At 35.0% G+C, this 16,479-nt stretch overlaps 1 protein-coding gene across 3 annotated transcripts in view; it reads left to right on the top strand.

The window, feature by feature from the left end:
- Positions 1-16,479, top strand: part of LOC114031944 (DNA endonuclease RBBP8-like) — a 122,035-nt gene that overhangs the window by 27,351 nt on the left and 78,205 nt on the right. For 2 of the 3 annotated variants that reach the window (XM_027847164.1, XM_027847162.1), the window contains exons 2-3: positions 5,573-5,786; positions 13,110-13,152. In XM_027847164.1, the coding sequence (XP_027702965.1) occupies positions 5,678-5,786; positions 13,110-13,152 (152 nt within the window). In that variant the 5' untranslated portion in view covers positions 5,573-5,677. Of the gene's footprint in view, positions 1-5,567; positions 5,787-13,109; positions 13,153-16,479 lie in introns of all 3 variants that reach the window. The other variant, XM_027847163.1, reaches the window with a different exon arrangement.

Below are 16,479 nucleotides of genomic sequence, written 5' to 3'. Positions count from 1 at the left end.
TCTCTTCTCTTCTCTTCTCTTCTCTTCTCTTCTCTTCTCTTCTCTTCGTTTGAATTGAATGGGATAACTCCCCTATCCGTATCTTTGCCCTGAGCTCTAGTTCTATACAGGCTCCTCCGAAAAGTCTTAGTACAGTTTTAAACTAAACTGAAAAGACTTTTGCGAAACCTTGTATTTTCATCTTTGGTGGACACCTTTAGAGCCTGAATTTCAATGTGTCCTAAATTGAGCTCCAAACCCTGAATGCCCTTGGAACTGCTTTGTCTGATTAATTTCCAAGTCCTATAGATTCTGCCTTACCAGTATCTGTAGAGACAGTTCCTCTCCCTAACCACAAAAGTTGCTACTGCCTTAGTTCAAGGCAACTCTTCCCCACTTTAACCTTTCTTATGGACTGCTGCAATAAGTTTTCTAACTATTCTCCCTGCTTTCAGTCTCTCACCTCTTTAAAACATCTCTTATACATTTGCTAAAAAGACCCTCCTAATGCATTGGTCTGATTTTGTCATTCCCTTTTGCCTGTAGGATACAAACTCATTTACCTAGTATTTAAAGATCTCTAGATTCTGATTCCAAACTACCTTTCCCACTTTATTTTATTCTACTACTATTTACTTACATTTATGTGTTCCAGTCCTCCATATGCATAGACTGCCTGCCATGTCTAGAATACAAGAATCTATAGATTTCTTGTTCACAACACCTTCTTTCAAGTTGCACTCAGCTCAGGTGCCACCTCTGTGAAGTGTTCTTTACTTACACGTCCCAGCCCTCAAAAGTCATCATTTCTACAATTTTCTTAGCACTTTCTCTAGATCTTTCATATAAAATTTAGTGTTAAAAGAGATCTTGGAGATTTAGTCCAATCCTCATTTTAAAAATGATTATGCCTAGGCCTAGAGAAGGAAACAACTTGCTCAAATACACATAGCTACTAACCAGCAGAGCTGGAATTTAAACCCAGATGTGCTAACTCCAAATCTAGTACTTTATAAAACTTATGTACATGTGTGTGCTTTGTATACATCTAAAGGGTTCATCAAGTATTATATATGCAAATATGTATATACACACTCACATACACATGTGATTCATAAAGTCCTTTACCAAAAACAATCATGCAAGGTAATCCAACTATTTATAGTAGGAACAGTGCTGGATCAGTCAGAGGTCTTGAAATCAAATCTTGACTCTTCTACTACTTCCTGTGTGATCTTGAGTAGATCATTTGACTTCTTTGACTTTTATTGTCCTCAGTAATTACATGAGAGTGTTAGACTAGATGACCTCAAAGATCCCATCCATCCCCAAATCTATGAAACTCTGGTCCCCATTTTACAGATAAGTAAACTGACACTCAAGTGACTTGATTGTGGTTACATAGCTAGTAAAATGTTGGAGCTGGAATGGAATACAGCTCTCATAACTGCAAGCCTTAACACCCTTTATCACATCAAGCTGTCACTGGAGTGCAGGGTGAGGGGTAAGTTTGTACACAGATTTTTATTGTGTGTGTCTCATCTAGCACATTATATTGTTAAGTTCCTCAAGGACTGAGACTTTCTTTCATCTTTGTTGTATCCTTAGCATCACTGCTTTGCCACCTAGTGGATTGTTAACATATTGGCTAAATTGATAAGGTTCATAATTAATTTTACACTTAAGGTAACAGATTAGCACTGTCCTAGGGAGTACAAAAGTATGACACAGTACTTGTCCCATGAGGAACTTAAAATTTAGTTGAGAGGGAGGCAGCACATGTTACAATACCTAAAAAAATTTGACAGGATAAATGCTATAGAAATTCAGGCTAGGAATGGATCACTGCAGGTTAGAATTTCCATATTATAAGTTCATAGGATCATAGATTTTAGAGCTGAAAGGGAGCATGGGGACATATTGATAAAGGATTTTAGAATTTTATGAAAATAAAACAGACTATGTTGCAGAGAAGAGTACATAATTATGTCTTTTCTGTAGGATGACTCCTGTAAAGTAAATAGTTCCATTTTATAAACTGTAGGAGGCTTAAAGGATAGGTGGGAGATCCTACATTTTTATCACTCATGACTGTTTTTCTTTTCTGCAAGCCAAGGGCTATATTAAAGTAGTACATTGTTTGACACAGTTTATCTTTTCAGTTCTATTAAAGTATGTTGTATCTTTTAGAGATACTTAATAAATATTAATCTCTATCTATTGTCAAGTACCGAAATTTTGTTGTAGAGAATTACATCTAACAGCCTATTTAGAGTTTTTGTTTTTGTTTTTGTTTGCCTTTGAACTTTTCACAGAGTCCACATTTTAGTCTTCGTGTTACACTGATCCCCAGGTCATACTCTCCTACTTTCTTGGCTAGTTTGGTGCTTGGTTCACAATATTCATTTCTTTCCCAACTCCTGTTCTTCTACTAAGAGACTTGAATATCCTCAAATGTTCCATCCTCTCAGTTCTTCAGTGTCAAGTCCAATTACTCTCTTCTTTACCTCAGCCAATTATAGGGGTGGATCAGAAATTAGAACTCACTATCTATCCTCACATATTCCATTTCCCAAATTAGAACCTTTGACATTCCCCTCTCTGACCATAATTCCATATGCCTCCATCCTTCCTAAATGTATTCTCCTTTAAGATCTCCAGAAATTGTTCTCCTTCCGTCCCTCAGTGTTTTCTCAGGCTGTTAACCCTGCTCTGATTTCCATTTTCTCCCTTTGTAATCTCTATCCAATAGTTAACCTTTTCAACTATGCACTGTTCTCTGTTCTTGATTGCCTTGTCCTATTGCCACTCATCCTTACCAGACCTTAGCCTTGCATTCCTCTAATCATCTAGCTCGTCTGCTATTATTGAGGAACTGCTGAACACTGCTATAGAAATATAAAAATTCCCACCCATGCTGATTGACTGTATTACATTATCATGTTATCTAACCTCAACTAGATCCTCCCTGAGACAAGGCAGTACTTTTATTCCTCCCTAATTTTCCTTTTTCATTCCACACAGAAGCTATTTCAAACCTCTTCTCTCCTCAAGCCTCCTTTACCTTCCCTTCTTTCTCAACTGAGGGCTTTTCTTTTTCTTTTTTTTGCTTTTTGGTGAGGCATTCAGGGTTAAGCCCAGGGTGAAGGCCTTTCTTTTTCAGTCAGAAAATAGAGACTATTCAATTTGAACTCCAGTTCCTCCCATTTACTTAATCTTAAAGTGCATTGATATCACCTCCCCTTCTCTCCTTTTTTCCTTTCCCTCAGTTTCCGGCAGAGATGTGGCGCTTATTGCCAAGACCAACTACTTTACATGTGTACTTGATGCCTTGATCCTCTCCGCTCTCCAGTCTCTCTCTCCTCCATTCTACTGATTTCTTCTTTACTACCTTCATACATGCCAGTTTCTAATCTCATCTTGAAAAAACCTTCACTATACTCTTCCATTCTCCTCAATCTTTTGTTCTCTATCTCACCTCCCCTTTTCACCCAAACTCCTTGTAAGAACTATCTATACTCTCCACTTTTCTCTGCTCTCACTCTTCAACCCTTACTTCATGACCCATCACTCAATTGAAATTGCTCTCTGAAGTTTTCATTGATCTCTTAATTGCCAACTCTGGTGGTCCTTTCTCAGTCCTTATCCTTCTTGACCTCTGCTGTATTTGACACTAATGAACTCCTTGAGCAGGGACCCTCCCCCCCCAACCATTTTTGTGTCTTCATTGTTTAGCACGATGGTTAGGACCACCTAGTGAGCTTGTTAACTGACTTGTCCTACTACTCCTCTATCTGTTTTGCTGGATCATAATCCTTTTCATGCCCCCTAACTGTGGATACTCCCCAAGGTTCTGTCCTAAATTCCTTTAACCCTCTAAAATTCCATAAGTTTAATGATCATTTCTCTGCACATGACTCAAAATCAGTCCCTGTCTCTCCCCTGACTTTTAGTCCCATGTCACCAGTTGCCTATTGGGTATTTCAAACTGGATACCCCAGAAGCATCTTAAATTCTGCATGTCTAAAACTGAATTCATCTTTCCCCTTAAACCCTACCCTCTTCCAAATTCCCCTGTATCTATCCAAGGCATTGCCATCCTTTCAGTCTCACAGATTCAGAACTTTGGCATTACCTTGAACTTCTCACTCTCCCTCACCCAAGACATCCAAACAACATCTTTCATATCCATTCTCTTCTCACCACTTACACAGGTACCATCTTAGTTTAGGCCCTCCTTGTGTTTTGCCTCACATGCCTGGAATGCACTCCATCCTAATAGAGTACTACTCTTATTTAAAGAGAAGTACTTGCGGCTCAAGAGCATCTTCTGCATGAAGCCTTTTCTAATTATCCCAATTTCTTGTGCCTTCCTTCCCAAACTACTTTGAGTATATTTGTATTTGTTTACTTTATATTTAGGCCATATATATTTATAGATTTAATTGTCTTCCCCATTTGAATAAAAACTTTGCTTAATAAATACTTATGGATTCCTTGATTGGATATCACCTTTACTAGAAGATTTAACCTCAGTTAATGGGAGACTCAAATCAGTTTCTTGTTCATCTAGGGCAAGGAGTTTCTTGTAGGAGATGATATTGAAACTCTCTAAAATGAGACTTAGCAAATTATCAGTAGATTTGTTATGTGTGTGATGTTCTGATGGTGACTAGTTCATAGTATTTATTTGATGACCTTTTTTCAGCTTGGTAACTAATAATTCAAAGTATTTATTAGTCTTGAGAAACTTCTGTAAGTATCTTTCAACAGGTACACAGAGAAACACACCTTTGCTGCACCTCTAAACATTAACTACCTTTAAAATTCTTGGTTAATATACTTATTTGTATAGCCCTTTTCAGTTTAATATATGTTTGATCCCTGTATAGTCAACTTTTGTCACTTTTGTTCTCCCATTTTATGAAGAGAAAATGCAGTCAGATAACCGAAATGATAATATAGCTTTAACTTAAAGTTTATGTATTTAGTCTTTTGAGCATTTGAAATCAGGAAGACCTGAATGTAGAAGCTACTTGGGACACTTAGTAGCTGTGTGAGTCTGGGAAGTTTCTTTACCTACCTGAACATAGTTTGCTTATCTGTAAAAAAATATGAATCATCTTCTCTAGGTGTTATGAGGATCAAATGAGATAATATGTGCAAAGCTCTTCGAAAACCTGGAAGCACTATTTTTAAAAGTTAGCACTTTCTCTCTACATGTGTATATAGAGTGGGGGAGGGGATGTGTGTTTATATGTATGTCTGTATATCTTCATGTTGAGATGATTGTCCCCATAATTAAGTATTTTCATAGAATGTGCCCAAGTTTCTATCCAGTGTTTTGTTAGTTCATGTATCAATCCCAAGTATGTAAGTTGACTGGATATGATAGAAAAAGCAAAAGAATATAGTCAAATGTATATTGGCCATATGTGGCTTGGAATCTTTCAGTCAAAATGTCTTTAATTTAGCATAACTTCTACAAAAGTTCTATTCTTGTGAAAAGAAATTGATTACCTGAAAATTATTTTAATTTCCATTCATAACTGCAAGTCACACATTGATAAAGTGTTGTCATCTCTCAGCACAGGTGTCCCAACTGTCTTCACAGAGACAACTCCATAACTATATAATGTGACAGCAAGGTGAAGAGAGTACATCAGGTAAACAGAAGATTGGGAATAGAGAAAACAAGATGAGTGTTCCTGCAAGTAGTTGCGGTAGCCCCAGTTCTGCAGAAACAGTCAGTGATTTCAAAGATCTCTGGGCAAAACTGAAGGAGTGTCATGACAAAGAAGTACAAGGTAATTTTTTTTCAATGTTGTTTTACCTTTCTTAAGTAATGATATTATAAAGATGCACATTAGATAAAAAAGAACTGAATTTGGCCAAGTCTAGAAAAAGCCCTTACTTTTTGAATGCCACAGACATCTGATCACTTTGCTAGGGATAATTAACTTCAGTTGACCATTTGTGCTCCATTTTGATTGCAGTTAAAGTAACTTTGGTCTACAAACAACCACATTTGTATTCATGAATAATTGTGTGTTAAATACTTTCCTCTCTGTGGTTTGTTTGTGGTGTGAATAGACTTGATTTTCCCTTCTAGCTCTAAAATTCTTAGATTGTAACGCACTTATTGCTGGAATGTCACTAAAACCAGAATCATTGTAATATAAGATTCATTGTAAAATCTATCAGTTTTAGAGCCTGTCCAAGGCATTTTAGTTATTTGAAGGACTTTATGGCATAGCCTCAATCTTAAAATAACTTGGTGAGACCCTAATGATACTATTACTGCAAGCTCTAGCATTATTATTTAGATTTTTTTGGATTTTCCTATGATTTTTAGTTTCATTAGGATTACTTTTTAGTGGAAAATGTTTCATATAAAATGTATTATAAATCCAGTCAGGTAGTAACTTTTAAAATTGTTAATTTGGCTTTTAAAGTTAAATTTTCACTTTTTTTACCGCTCGAATATATGCTCACAAAGTAATATAATTAGAGTTCTGTACTTTACTGGACTTCATTATTCCTTTGAAATTTTAGGTAACATGAATGACAACACACTAAATAAAACTGAAGAGTGCCATTGATACTGTTTTGCTTCTTTTTTGAAAAAAATTTGATTTGCCATATTACCTTGTGACATTTAACGTGTTAGCTTTAAATAGTTTTTCTGCATCTAAAATGAAAGTCTTATCATGTGTCCCTTTCTTGCATTGGTGGATAAATGATTAAGATACATGAGTTTGGGGGATGCATCAATTAAAAGATCTTAGAGCTAGATCTGTAAGATTAGTCAAGGAAAATTATAGAGAAGCTCCAGTTGTCCCATCTACAATATTTTTTTATGAAAATATTTTTGACTTTAAGTTTAGACTAAACAGACATTTAGATAAGGCCATTAATATAAAGAAGCAATTTTCACGATCTACCAAATAACTGCACCCACCCCCAAACCTCCATCTCCCATTCTTGGGAGGAGCTTTTCTAGAGAATGTTTAATTGTGGCTACAGTATGAGTAAATCAAGTAGAGCAGCACTAAGTTTGAACTACAGTAGTGTTAATGGATATTTTTAAAACTTTATATTCCTTGTGATCTGGAAGTGAAGTAAGGTAACCTTTTAAATTAATGTAGCTTGGGTTAAAGCAGTCAAGAGTCAAAAAGACCTGGATTCAAATCTAACCTCAGAAACTAGCTGGGTGACCCTGGACAAATTATTTAACATCTGCCTGCCTCCGTTTTCTCAACTGTCGCCTCTCCCAGGTTTGTTGTGAAGATCAAATGAGATAATATTTGTAAAGCACAGTGCCTGGCACATAGATAATTGATAAATGCTTGTTTTCCCTTCTTCCTTCCTTAATGGGACCAAATGTTTAAGTAACTGCATGTTACCAAGAACATCTGTGAAAGAAAAATTAACATTTTACCAAATTTTATTTATGAATATTTTAAAATATTCATCAATTAATCTTACCTTTATAACCAATAGCTTTAAGAGCTTTGTTTGCATTACCTTTAGGGATCCTGTGGTATTTAATAGATTTTCTTGAATGCTAGTTTTTTGTTTGTTTTTTAATGCCTATCAGAAACCAGCAAGCTTAAGAATTCTTTATCCAGATAGACTCGGGGCAACTTCATTAAAAACTCTGTTTAAAACTAGGACTTTTCAGATACTTAACTTGATGTTGATAATTTTTCAATAACATTGCCTTTTTTTTAATCACATTCGTTGTTTGAGATTCCTTATCTTCCGATAACTCACCTTTTAAGGAATATGAAAGTCTCATGGGGGGAAAACACAGTATAATTCTTTATAATGCAGCTTGCTTTTTTATATCCTCTAGGTAATAAATTATACAATTGCTGTGAACACTCTAATCAGTCATAGTGCCATCATTAGTTAAGTTCACACAAAAAAATTCCCAAGGGAAATCCATCTGGCAAGTCATGACTTGTTTGCCTACCATGAATAATAAAGAAAAAGGGAAAAATTCTGTAGTTTAATGTACAAAATGTCTTTCCTTTCCCATTTATTTGGTGGTATTTTACAGATTCCTAAAACTTTTAAATGCTAATTTAAAGGTCATTTAAAAACATACTTTAGGTGAGTTCAGTCAAATTTGCCAGCAGGCAGACTTTTTCATGCTTAGCCCTTTGTCAGTATTTCTCATCCAAAACTTTTGTATAAAATTAGATCCTCTGACTATGTGATAACATCAAAGACATGCCTGAAGGATAGTTAATTTTTTAAGAAGGTGGGGATCCTCTTATAGAACTAGTGTAAGAGGCTATTTGAGAAACATCAAACATGGACTTGCCTGGACTATATTTGTTTTGAAGTTTATAAATAGAGATGAAAATTGACTAAATTCTTTTAAATCTAGGTGTCAGCAAAAAGCAAGTTTTTATGAATAGTGGTACCTGAAGAAGATGGCATTTTCACTTGAATATTCTGTCCACAGATAAATATTTACATGCACTCAAACACCTTCCCATATGTATCTAAAGGCAAAATTTGGTCAAGCATGTGTATGTTATTTTATTGTGCCACAGTGTAATTATGGTTGGAGATTTTCTCTTAAAGATTGTTTTCATCCCATATATGTTCATAGGACATGAAAACAGGTTTTCATAAATGAAGTTTTTGCTTTAGGACTTTCAGATAAATTATTTCATACTAAAGAAAGTATATACTTACCACAATGTGTTTTGTAATTTTATTGTACCAGATGTCATGTAAGTGTAAATACCATACATAATATTGTTATTTATTTAGCTTTTATATTTTAGAAATGTCTCATGAAGATTTTAATTTGTTCAGAATTGATAGAAATTATGTTTTGAAGTTTCCTTATTTTTCTTGATGAATAACCTTTCAGGTAGTCTTGGATTCCTCTTCCTTTCTATATTTATTCTTATTTGTCTAATTACTTTCAGGTGCAAGATGCATTAATGATGAATTAGAATTTAGAAAATTCTCTTTCCCAGATTCATTATTGTTAAAATAATGTGGATGCTCAGTTCAGTTGTATTCTTATACCTTAGTAAAAGTATTTTTCACACCTTGCAAGTATGCTCAGGAGCTCATAGAAAACTGAATAAATGTTATTATTATAAAATTAGAGTTACAACATATTTTTGAGCCTATTGACTTTCAAATGGAAATGGGACAGTCATATTAACAGAAAAAACACGTTTCTTTTCAGTTTTATCTTGCTCCTAAAAGAACAGACATGATACACTTAGTTTCTTAAGAATGTCTGCATTTATTTTATCAATCACATTAATATTCACAAACACTGATATAGTGAGATGAGGACTGAAAATAAAGAGAAATAACATACAGTTTCTGTCCATAACTTCAGAATCAACTGTGTGGGTCTTCTGTAATTTCCTATGGTTTCACTGCAATTTGCCAAAGTACAGAACAGCATTCTAGAGATTTTTATGAAGACTTAAAAGAGAGGTATTCTGTTTTTAGTGTAGTATTGAAATCTTTCTAAGCAAAATGCTAGTTAAATTTCAAGGATAATTCATTGTAGCTTCCCATAATATGCCAGCATTTCCACAGTGACAGGTCTGTGACCTTACTCTTTTTCATTCTGTTAATGTATATCAGTAAATTTAAAAGTTTTAAGTTCACATAGATGAAACTGTCCACATTTAATCATTTATTTGAGATTAAGATATACATTTATATGTCATAAATATGGGCAAACAATATGCATTTAAAGATTTTAACTTTGAAATTTCTGTCCACCGGAGGAACACTAGCAACATTATTAATCTTCAAAGTCAAATGAGATGATCTGCTTCAAATTAATCTGTTATTAAGAGGGAAGTGATTTTATGAACATATTTGATATTTGGACAATCACAAATCTTTTTAAATGTCCCAGTTGCATATAGTTTGATCTTGTAATCAAGTGATTTTGATCATTCAGTCCACTTAAATATTCTGGGGGAGGTTGAGGGCATGAAAATGGGAATTAGGATCAAATTCTTAACACTCTTTTTTGAATAACAAACAATTCCTGCTACATTGCTGGATTCTTATTTAAACTTAATTTGTTTGTACTTTCAGCATACATATATTCACCTAATACTTAATCAGTTCTGTTGCTCCTAAATTCAGATGCCAATGGGAATAGTGTTACTTGTAGCATGATGTTTGGCCTTTTGAGCAGTGCCTCTTGAACTGGTGGCTCAGGTTGCCACTGTTACAATTCCAAATACTTGGCTGAACAGAATGCCTGTTCATACAAGAGCTGCATTGTTGTACAACCTCATTCCTTCCGATGGGTGTGGAGCAGGATTAAAGTACACTTTATAGGGGTTCTAATTGCAGATGCCTAATTGACTTGATGAATAGCAAGCACTTTAAAAAAAAAAACACAAACCCCTGTTTCTGGACTGATCTGCATGACAGAACAAATGTCTCACAGGTGTTGAGAGCTTATAAGATAAAAGAGTAGTCTTTCCATATTTCCCAAGACTTTTCTTTTGAAGTCTATACACATTTTTGTATCTCATTGTTACCTTCCTTTTTGCAATGGTCCTTGGCATGAATCCATTTTATCTTTGGCTCCACCTTCCTTGTTTAAATACAAGTCTGAATTTCAGAGGGTCGGCCAAAACAAAAAGCCAAGGAAATCTTGTCAACAAGTAAATTTTCATGTAATCATTCTTTGGAAGGGAAAAAGAGTGAGAAGAAAGATTACTAATTCCAAATACCGCCCTAACAAGGTTATGTATTGGTGGTGGTTCTTCAAGATTAAATGAGTTAATATGTTGTAAACCCCTAATTTGAAGGGCTTATGAATTTATCACTGTTACCTAAGAAAAAAGAAAAAAAGTTTTAATTCATAAAATTCTACTTCGTCATGGAGAACAAACAAGATAAAATGTGAAAGAAATGTATGTGATCTCTAAGTGGTATCTCAGTCTACCCTCTGAGGGAGTATTATACCCAAGAGTATTAACATTAATCTTGTTTCCAAGGATGTTATTTTTTTTTCCCCTTCTTTTCTTTCTCTCTTTTTTTTTTAGGCAATTGGGGCTAAGTGATTTGCCTAGGGTCACACAGCTAGTAAGTGTTTGGTGTGAGGCTAGACTTGAACTCAGGTCCTCCTGACTTCAGGGTCGGTGCTCTATCCACTGAGTCACCTAGCTATCCCCTCAAGGGTGTTACTTTTCCACAAGATTAAGTTTCACAGTTTACGAATAAATTGTTGACATTTTGGAGCACCAGAGAAATGTGACCACTGTATCAGTATCTATGTGAAATATACTTAATTTCCATACTACTACCAGGGAGAAAAATAGGTTAAGAGTTTAAAAAACAAACACTTAAGACAAGAAAGAAGGAAGAGTTTGGATGCATATAGAAAGTTGGAATCAGCTGGGTGTGGTTGTGCACACCTTCTAAGGGGGGGGAGGGGGGGCGGGGGGGGGGGGGGGGGATGGGACGTCAGAGAGGCTGGTAGATTGCTTGAGTTTTGGAGTTCAGAGTTGCAGTAAGACCAAGGTTGATCCAGTGTCCACACTAAGTCTGCCACCAGTAGAGTGTGCTTCCTGGAGCAGGGGGCCACCATACTGTCCAAGGAGGGTCAAACCAGCCAGGGTCAAAAACGGAACACGTTAAAGTTTCCATGTTGCTCAGCAATGGGACTGACCTGTGGACTACTGTGCTTCAAGCCTGGATGAAAATGAGATCCAGTCTCAAAAAAAAAAAAAAAACAAAAACCCCATGTAGGATGTTGACATTATTATTATTTTAGCAGTTAATGATGGAGGTAGCAGTGGGAAACCTTAAATCTAAGATAGAGTCTTTAAAAGATTGAGCAGTTAATTTTTTGTCAGACAATTGTATTGATGATGCTATTATAAATTCCCATTAATAACATGAAAAGCTTTTCTAAAATAATAGTTTAAGTAGAATCATAAAGATAGAAGAGACCTGAAATCATTTAGTCTGACCCCTATCCATTTATACCTAAACAGTGACTTTTTTTTTTTTACAGCATCCACAATATGTGCCTAATTGTTCAGCCCCTTTATGAAGACCTTTAACAAGGGCAAACTCACTATTCCCTGAAGCAATCTGTTTCATTTGTTAATAGCTGTAGCTGTTAGAAAGTGTTTCCTTATGTAATAAAGGAAAACTGCTTCCTTACACTTCCATCCATTGGTGCTAATTTTACCTTCTGTGGCCAGAGTATATGAAAACCATTTTTTTTTAAATAGGAAAATTATATATCAGAAAAAGTTACGAAGTTGGACTCGAGACTTTTAGTAGCTGCTTTGTCTTTACCTGCTATTCCTCTTCCTGTCAACATAATTTCTTCATAAAAGCTGTCCAAGACCCAGGCTATTTACCTGCTTTGTGACTTTCCCTGTCAGGGGCTTAGGCCAAGGATAAAGGCATAAGATTCCGAGGATCTCTGTTGTGTTTAATATACCAAACTATGTGTCCATTTCAATGGTTCTCATTAACAAAGTTATAAATACATAATAAGATACTTATTCAGATACGAATGTTAAATTAAATAACTTGGTTAAGTGACTTTTATGTGTTGGAAAAATGAAAAGTAGGATTTGTAGGTCCTGGAGATGATGCTGTCAGAGAAATCATGTCATAACACAAACAATTCATTTAACATGTACAGGTATATATGTATATGTACATACTTACACAAAACTTAAAATCATTAAACCTGAAACTTCTGTTAAGAGTAAATTATGTACAGAGGCTTTTTTTTTAACTATATAGTTATCATGTCATGAACTGAAAGGAATAATTTAATTAGTGGACCCTAGTGACCTCAGCATCATAGACATTAATATAACCTGTATCAAATTGCTTTCCTTCTTAGTGAGGGGGGAGCAAAGGGAGGGAGAGAATTTGGAATTCAAAAATTTAAAATACAAATGTTGAAAATTGGTTTTACATATAAGTGGGGAAAAAATAAAATACTCCATTTTAAAAACAAGCACAATAGACTTTCAGGGAAATGTTATTTCCTTCTCATTAATGCTATCTTATTCAAATACCAGACTGAAGTTGTGAAATATATCAGTAAATTACAGCTGTTCTTTTTTTCCCCTACTTTTCAGCCTTACAGATCAAAGTAACCAAGCTGAAAAAGGAGCGAATTTTGTAAGTATCTGTAATGTAACATCAATATTTTTGCTTAAAAAGAAAATAGTATTTTATTTTTCTCATAGTCACCTATAATTTTTGAACTGGAAAAAAAATTTATCTGATTCAGTTCCCTCATCTTACATAGAAGGAAACTTAAGCACAGAGTATTACCTACCCATAATCATATGACTAGTTAGTAGCAGAGGTGGCATTAGAGGCCTGTCTCCTGACTTCCAGTCCAATGTTCTTTCCATTATACCATACTGGTTTGTGCCTTTAGGGGTGAGGAGGGGAGAGAAAAATTGATTTCTAAAAATGTATTCAAATAAAACTTAGTATTCACAAATGTAACAAATTTTTAGAAGGCAAATTTTAATTTTGCTTTGTTTCCTTACTAATCATTTTAGATCATATTATAATTATTCAGTTTTACAAATTATAAACAGCTACTGCATAAGTGGAGGCAGCTAAGTGGCTCAGTGGATAGAGCATTGGGTCTGGAATCAGGAAGACCTGAGTTCAAATCTGGCCTCAGGTAGTTACTTGCTGCGGGACCCTGGGCAAGTCACTTCTGTTTGTGATATACTGGAGAAGGAAATGGCAAATCACTCTAGTATCTTTGCCAAGAAAACTCCATGCACAGTGGTTTGAATTGAATGCCCTTGTTATCATCTAATATCTTAATATATATTATAATCATGTTATAGGCAGGTTTAGGCTTAGTACCAGCACTTACACTATACCCTAACGGTGAGATCATTTCATCTCACTATATTTTGTGTCAGGTGGCTTCAGTTTCTCCTTTTCTTTTAAACAACCAAGGATGTGATGAAAAGCTAGAATTGTTGGATACATACCTGGGAGCACTTAAGTTTTACCTATTTTCATCTATTCTAATCTGAAAATGAATGTAAAAAGAAATACTTTCCTTCTCAAGGTTAGGCTAAATTTTTGACTAAATTTGAAATCTTTAAAGTCACATACAGTATAATAGGGGAGTCAAAGCTGAAGCAGTGTGTAAGCAATATGGATTGGGCTGATTGGCTCAGATTGATAGTTGGGCATTTCAAATCGGTTTTTATTAGAGTATGACTAAAAACAGCTTTTATAGATGCTGCAGAACACTTTATTTAATTTATATATTCTATTTCCTTATGAAGTTCTGCTACAAGAGAGAACTCCTAATTCTCAGATTCCTTCACTTCTAGAGAAGCTCCCAACAGGTTTCTCCTGAAGAGAAGAGTCAAGATGGGGTACACAAACCACATTTTTATAACCTCAGTGAATACTCATTGCACTTCTTACACAATGGCTCCCACTTAGGCAGTACTGAATTATCAACATGATCACAGTATAGGGAAAGATCATAAATTCCCTGCTCTTTTTGTGGACAGTTAGTTACTGTTTTCCTGACACCTCTAATGGCACGGAGCTGTAGTGAACTTAAATTCACAGCCAGACCTCATCTTTGTGTTGTTGTTCAGTCATTTTCAGTAGTATCCCCATTTGGGGTTTTCTTGGCAAAGATACTAGAGTGATTCGCCATTTCCTTCTCCAGCTCATTTTACATATGAGGAAACTGAGGCAAACAGGGTTAAGTGATTTGTCCAGGGTCACACAGCTAGTAAGTATCTGAGAACAGATTTGAGTTCATGAAGATGAGTCTTCCTGACTCCAGGCCCAGCTCTCTATCCTCTGCACCTTGTAGCTGTCTTTATATTTAAGAGTTATCTGCATGATTATAGGGTTTAGATTTCTTAAAAAGTCAGTCAAAAGTTAAAATCAAGTAGCATTCGTTCTTGATTGCATCATTAAAATTTCTTACTACCTATTTGTTCCCTGGTTTTATGAGGTTTATAACGATTTTGTCCATTGAAAATCCCAAGGTAAAATGTATGTTTTGCTTTCAGGAAAAGACAGGCACTTTTGTTAATGGTAAAGAATTTTTTCTGAAATGTTTTTAGAGAGAATAGTTTTCAGTTTTAGAATTGTGAAATTTACTTATTATGTTATTCATTTCATACTCAGAATAGCCTGAATAGTGAATATATTTGATTTAGTTTCTACCGGTTTTTTAATCATCTCTAGAAGATGAGTATTATCAGTGGCATTCTGTTTGTGACTTAATACATACCAAACTAAATAGCTAAATTATGGTTCACTGGAATCATTCTACAAGCCTCTCATTGTATGTATAATAGCCTTATATAGAAGGTCTTGTTCCTTCTGACTCTTTTGAATACCTAAGGTTTAATATTTCAGAGTTGATAACTAGTTGGACAATAAGTCCCTTATGCTGTAGTTTCATTCACCATTGAAGCTAATGATCTTGTAAATGCCGGGTCATAGACCATTCATTAGGAATACTACCTTCAGAGCCAAAATGTCAGTCATTTTGGTCAAGTAGTATTTCAGTTTGCAAGGTGATTGTAAATTTTAAGTTATATTCACTACCAAAATGTTTTTCAAAAGAAGCTGAAGTTTTACAGCAAAGGATACTTAAAGTAAACCTAACAATAACATGTATATTGTACTTGTCGAGGAATTAAATGTTTAAAACAATACTTCCATAAACCTGAAATATTAACAGTAAGTATTAAGTTTTGATATTGTCATAATCACAGAATTGTGGAAGCTTAGAGTTGGAAAGGGACACCAGTGTCCATCTAGTCCAGCTCTTACCTGATCAGAAATCTCCACAACATACCCTATACGTGAGTGGTCTTTCAGCCTTTGCTTGAAGACCTCAAATTAGGGAGGACCCATTACCTTTCAAGATAATCCAAGTATGCTTTTGGATAGTTCTTATTGTTAGGAAGTTTTTATTTATATCAGGCCTAAATTCGGGTTTTCACAATTTCTACCCATTTGCTTCTAGTTATGATAAAAAGCAGAATGAATCTATTTTCTCTTCCATATGACAGCCCTTCGTGTATTTAAAGACTGCCATCACGTTCCCCTTAGTTGTCTTTTTCAGGCTAAATATTCCCAATTCCTGTACTAGTTATCATATGTCATAAACTCAAGCTCCTTCACTGTTCTGGTTGTTTTCCACTGCACACTCTCCAGCTAGTCAATGTCTTTCTTAAATTGTGATACTTAACAACTGAACAAAATGCTCTAGATGTAGTCTGACTAGGGCAGAATAAAATTAAACTGTTACCTCTTGATTCCTGGATGCCAGATCTCTCAGGACAGCTTAAGATCACTTTGTTGATCATATTGAGCTCCAAATCCACCAAAATTCTCATATATTTCAGACACGCTCTTGTCTAGCCTTATCTTCTCTATCTTGAACTTGTAAACTTGACTTTTTAAATGTAAGAGTACATTTATCCTTAT

Source organism: Vombatus ursinus, unplaced genomic scaffold (assembly GCF_900497805.2).
Source record: "Vombatus ursinus unplaced genomic scaffold, bare-nosed wombat genome assembly UNPS02015255.1, whole genome shotgun sequence".
Classification (NCBI taxonomy): Eukaryota; Metazoa; Chordata; class Mammalia; order Diprotodontia; family Vombatidae; genus Vombatus; species Vombatus ursinus.
Note: the sequence above shows the minus strand (reverse complement) of the source record. Positions and strands in the feature narration are given on the sequence as shown.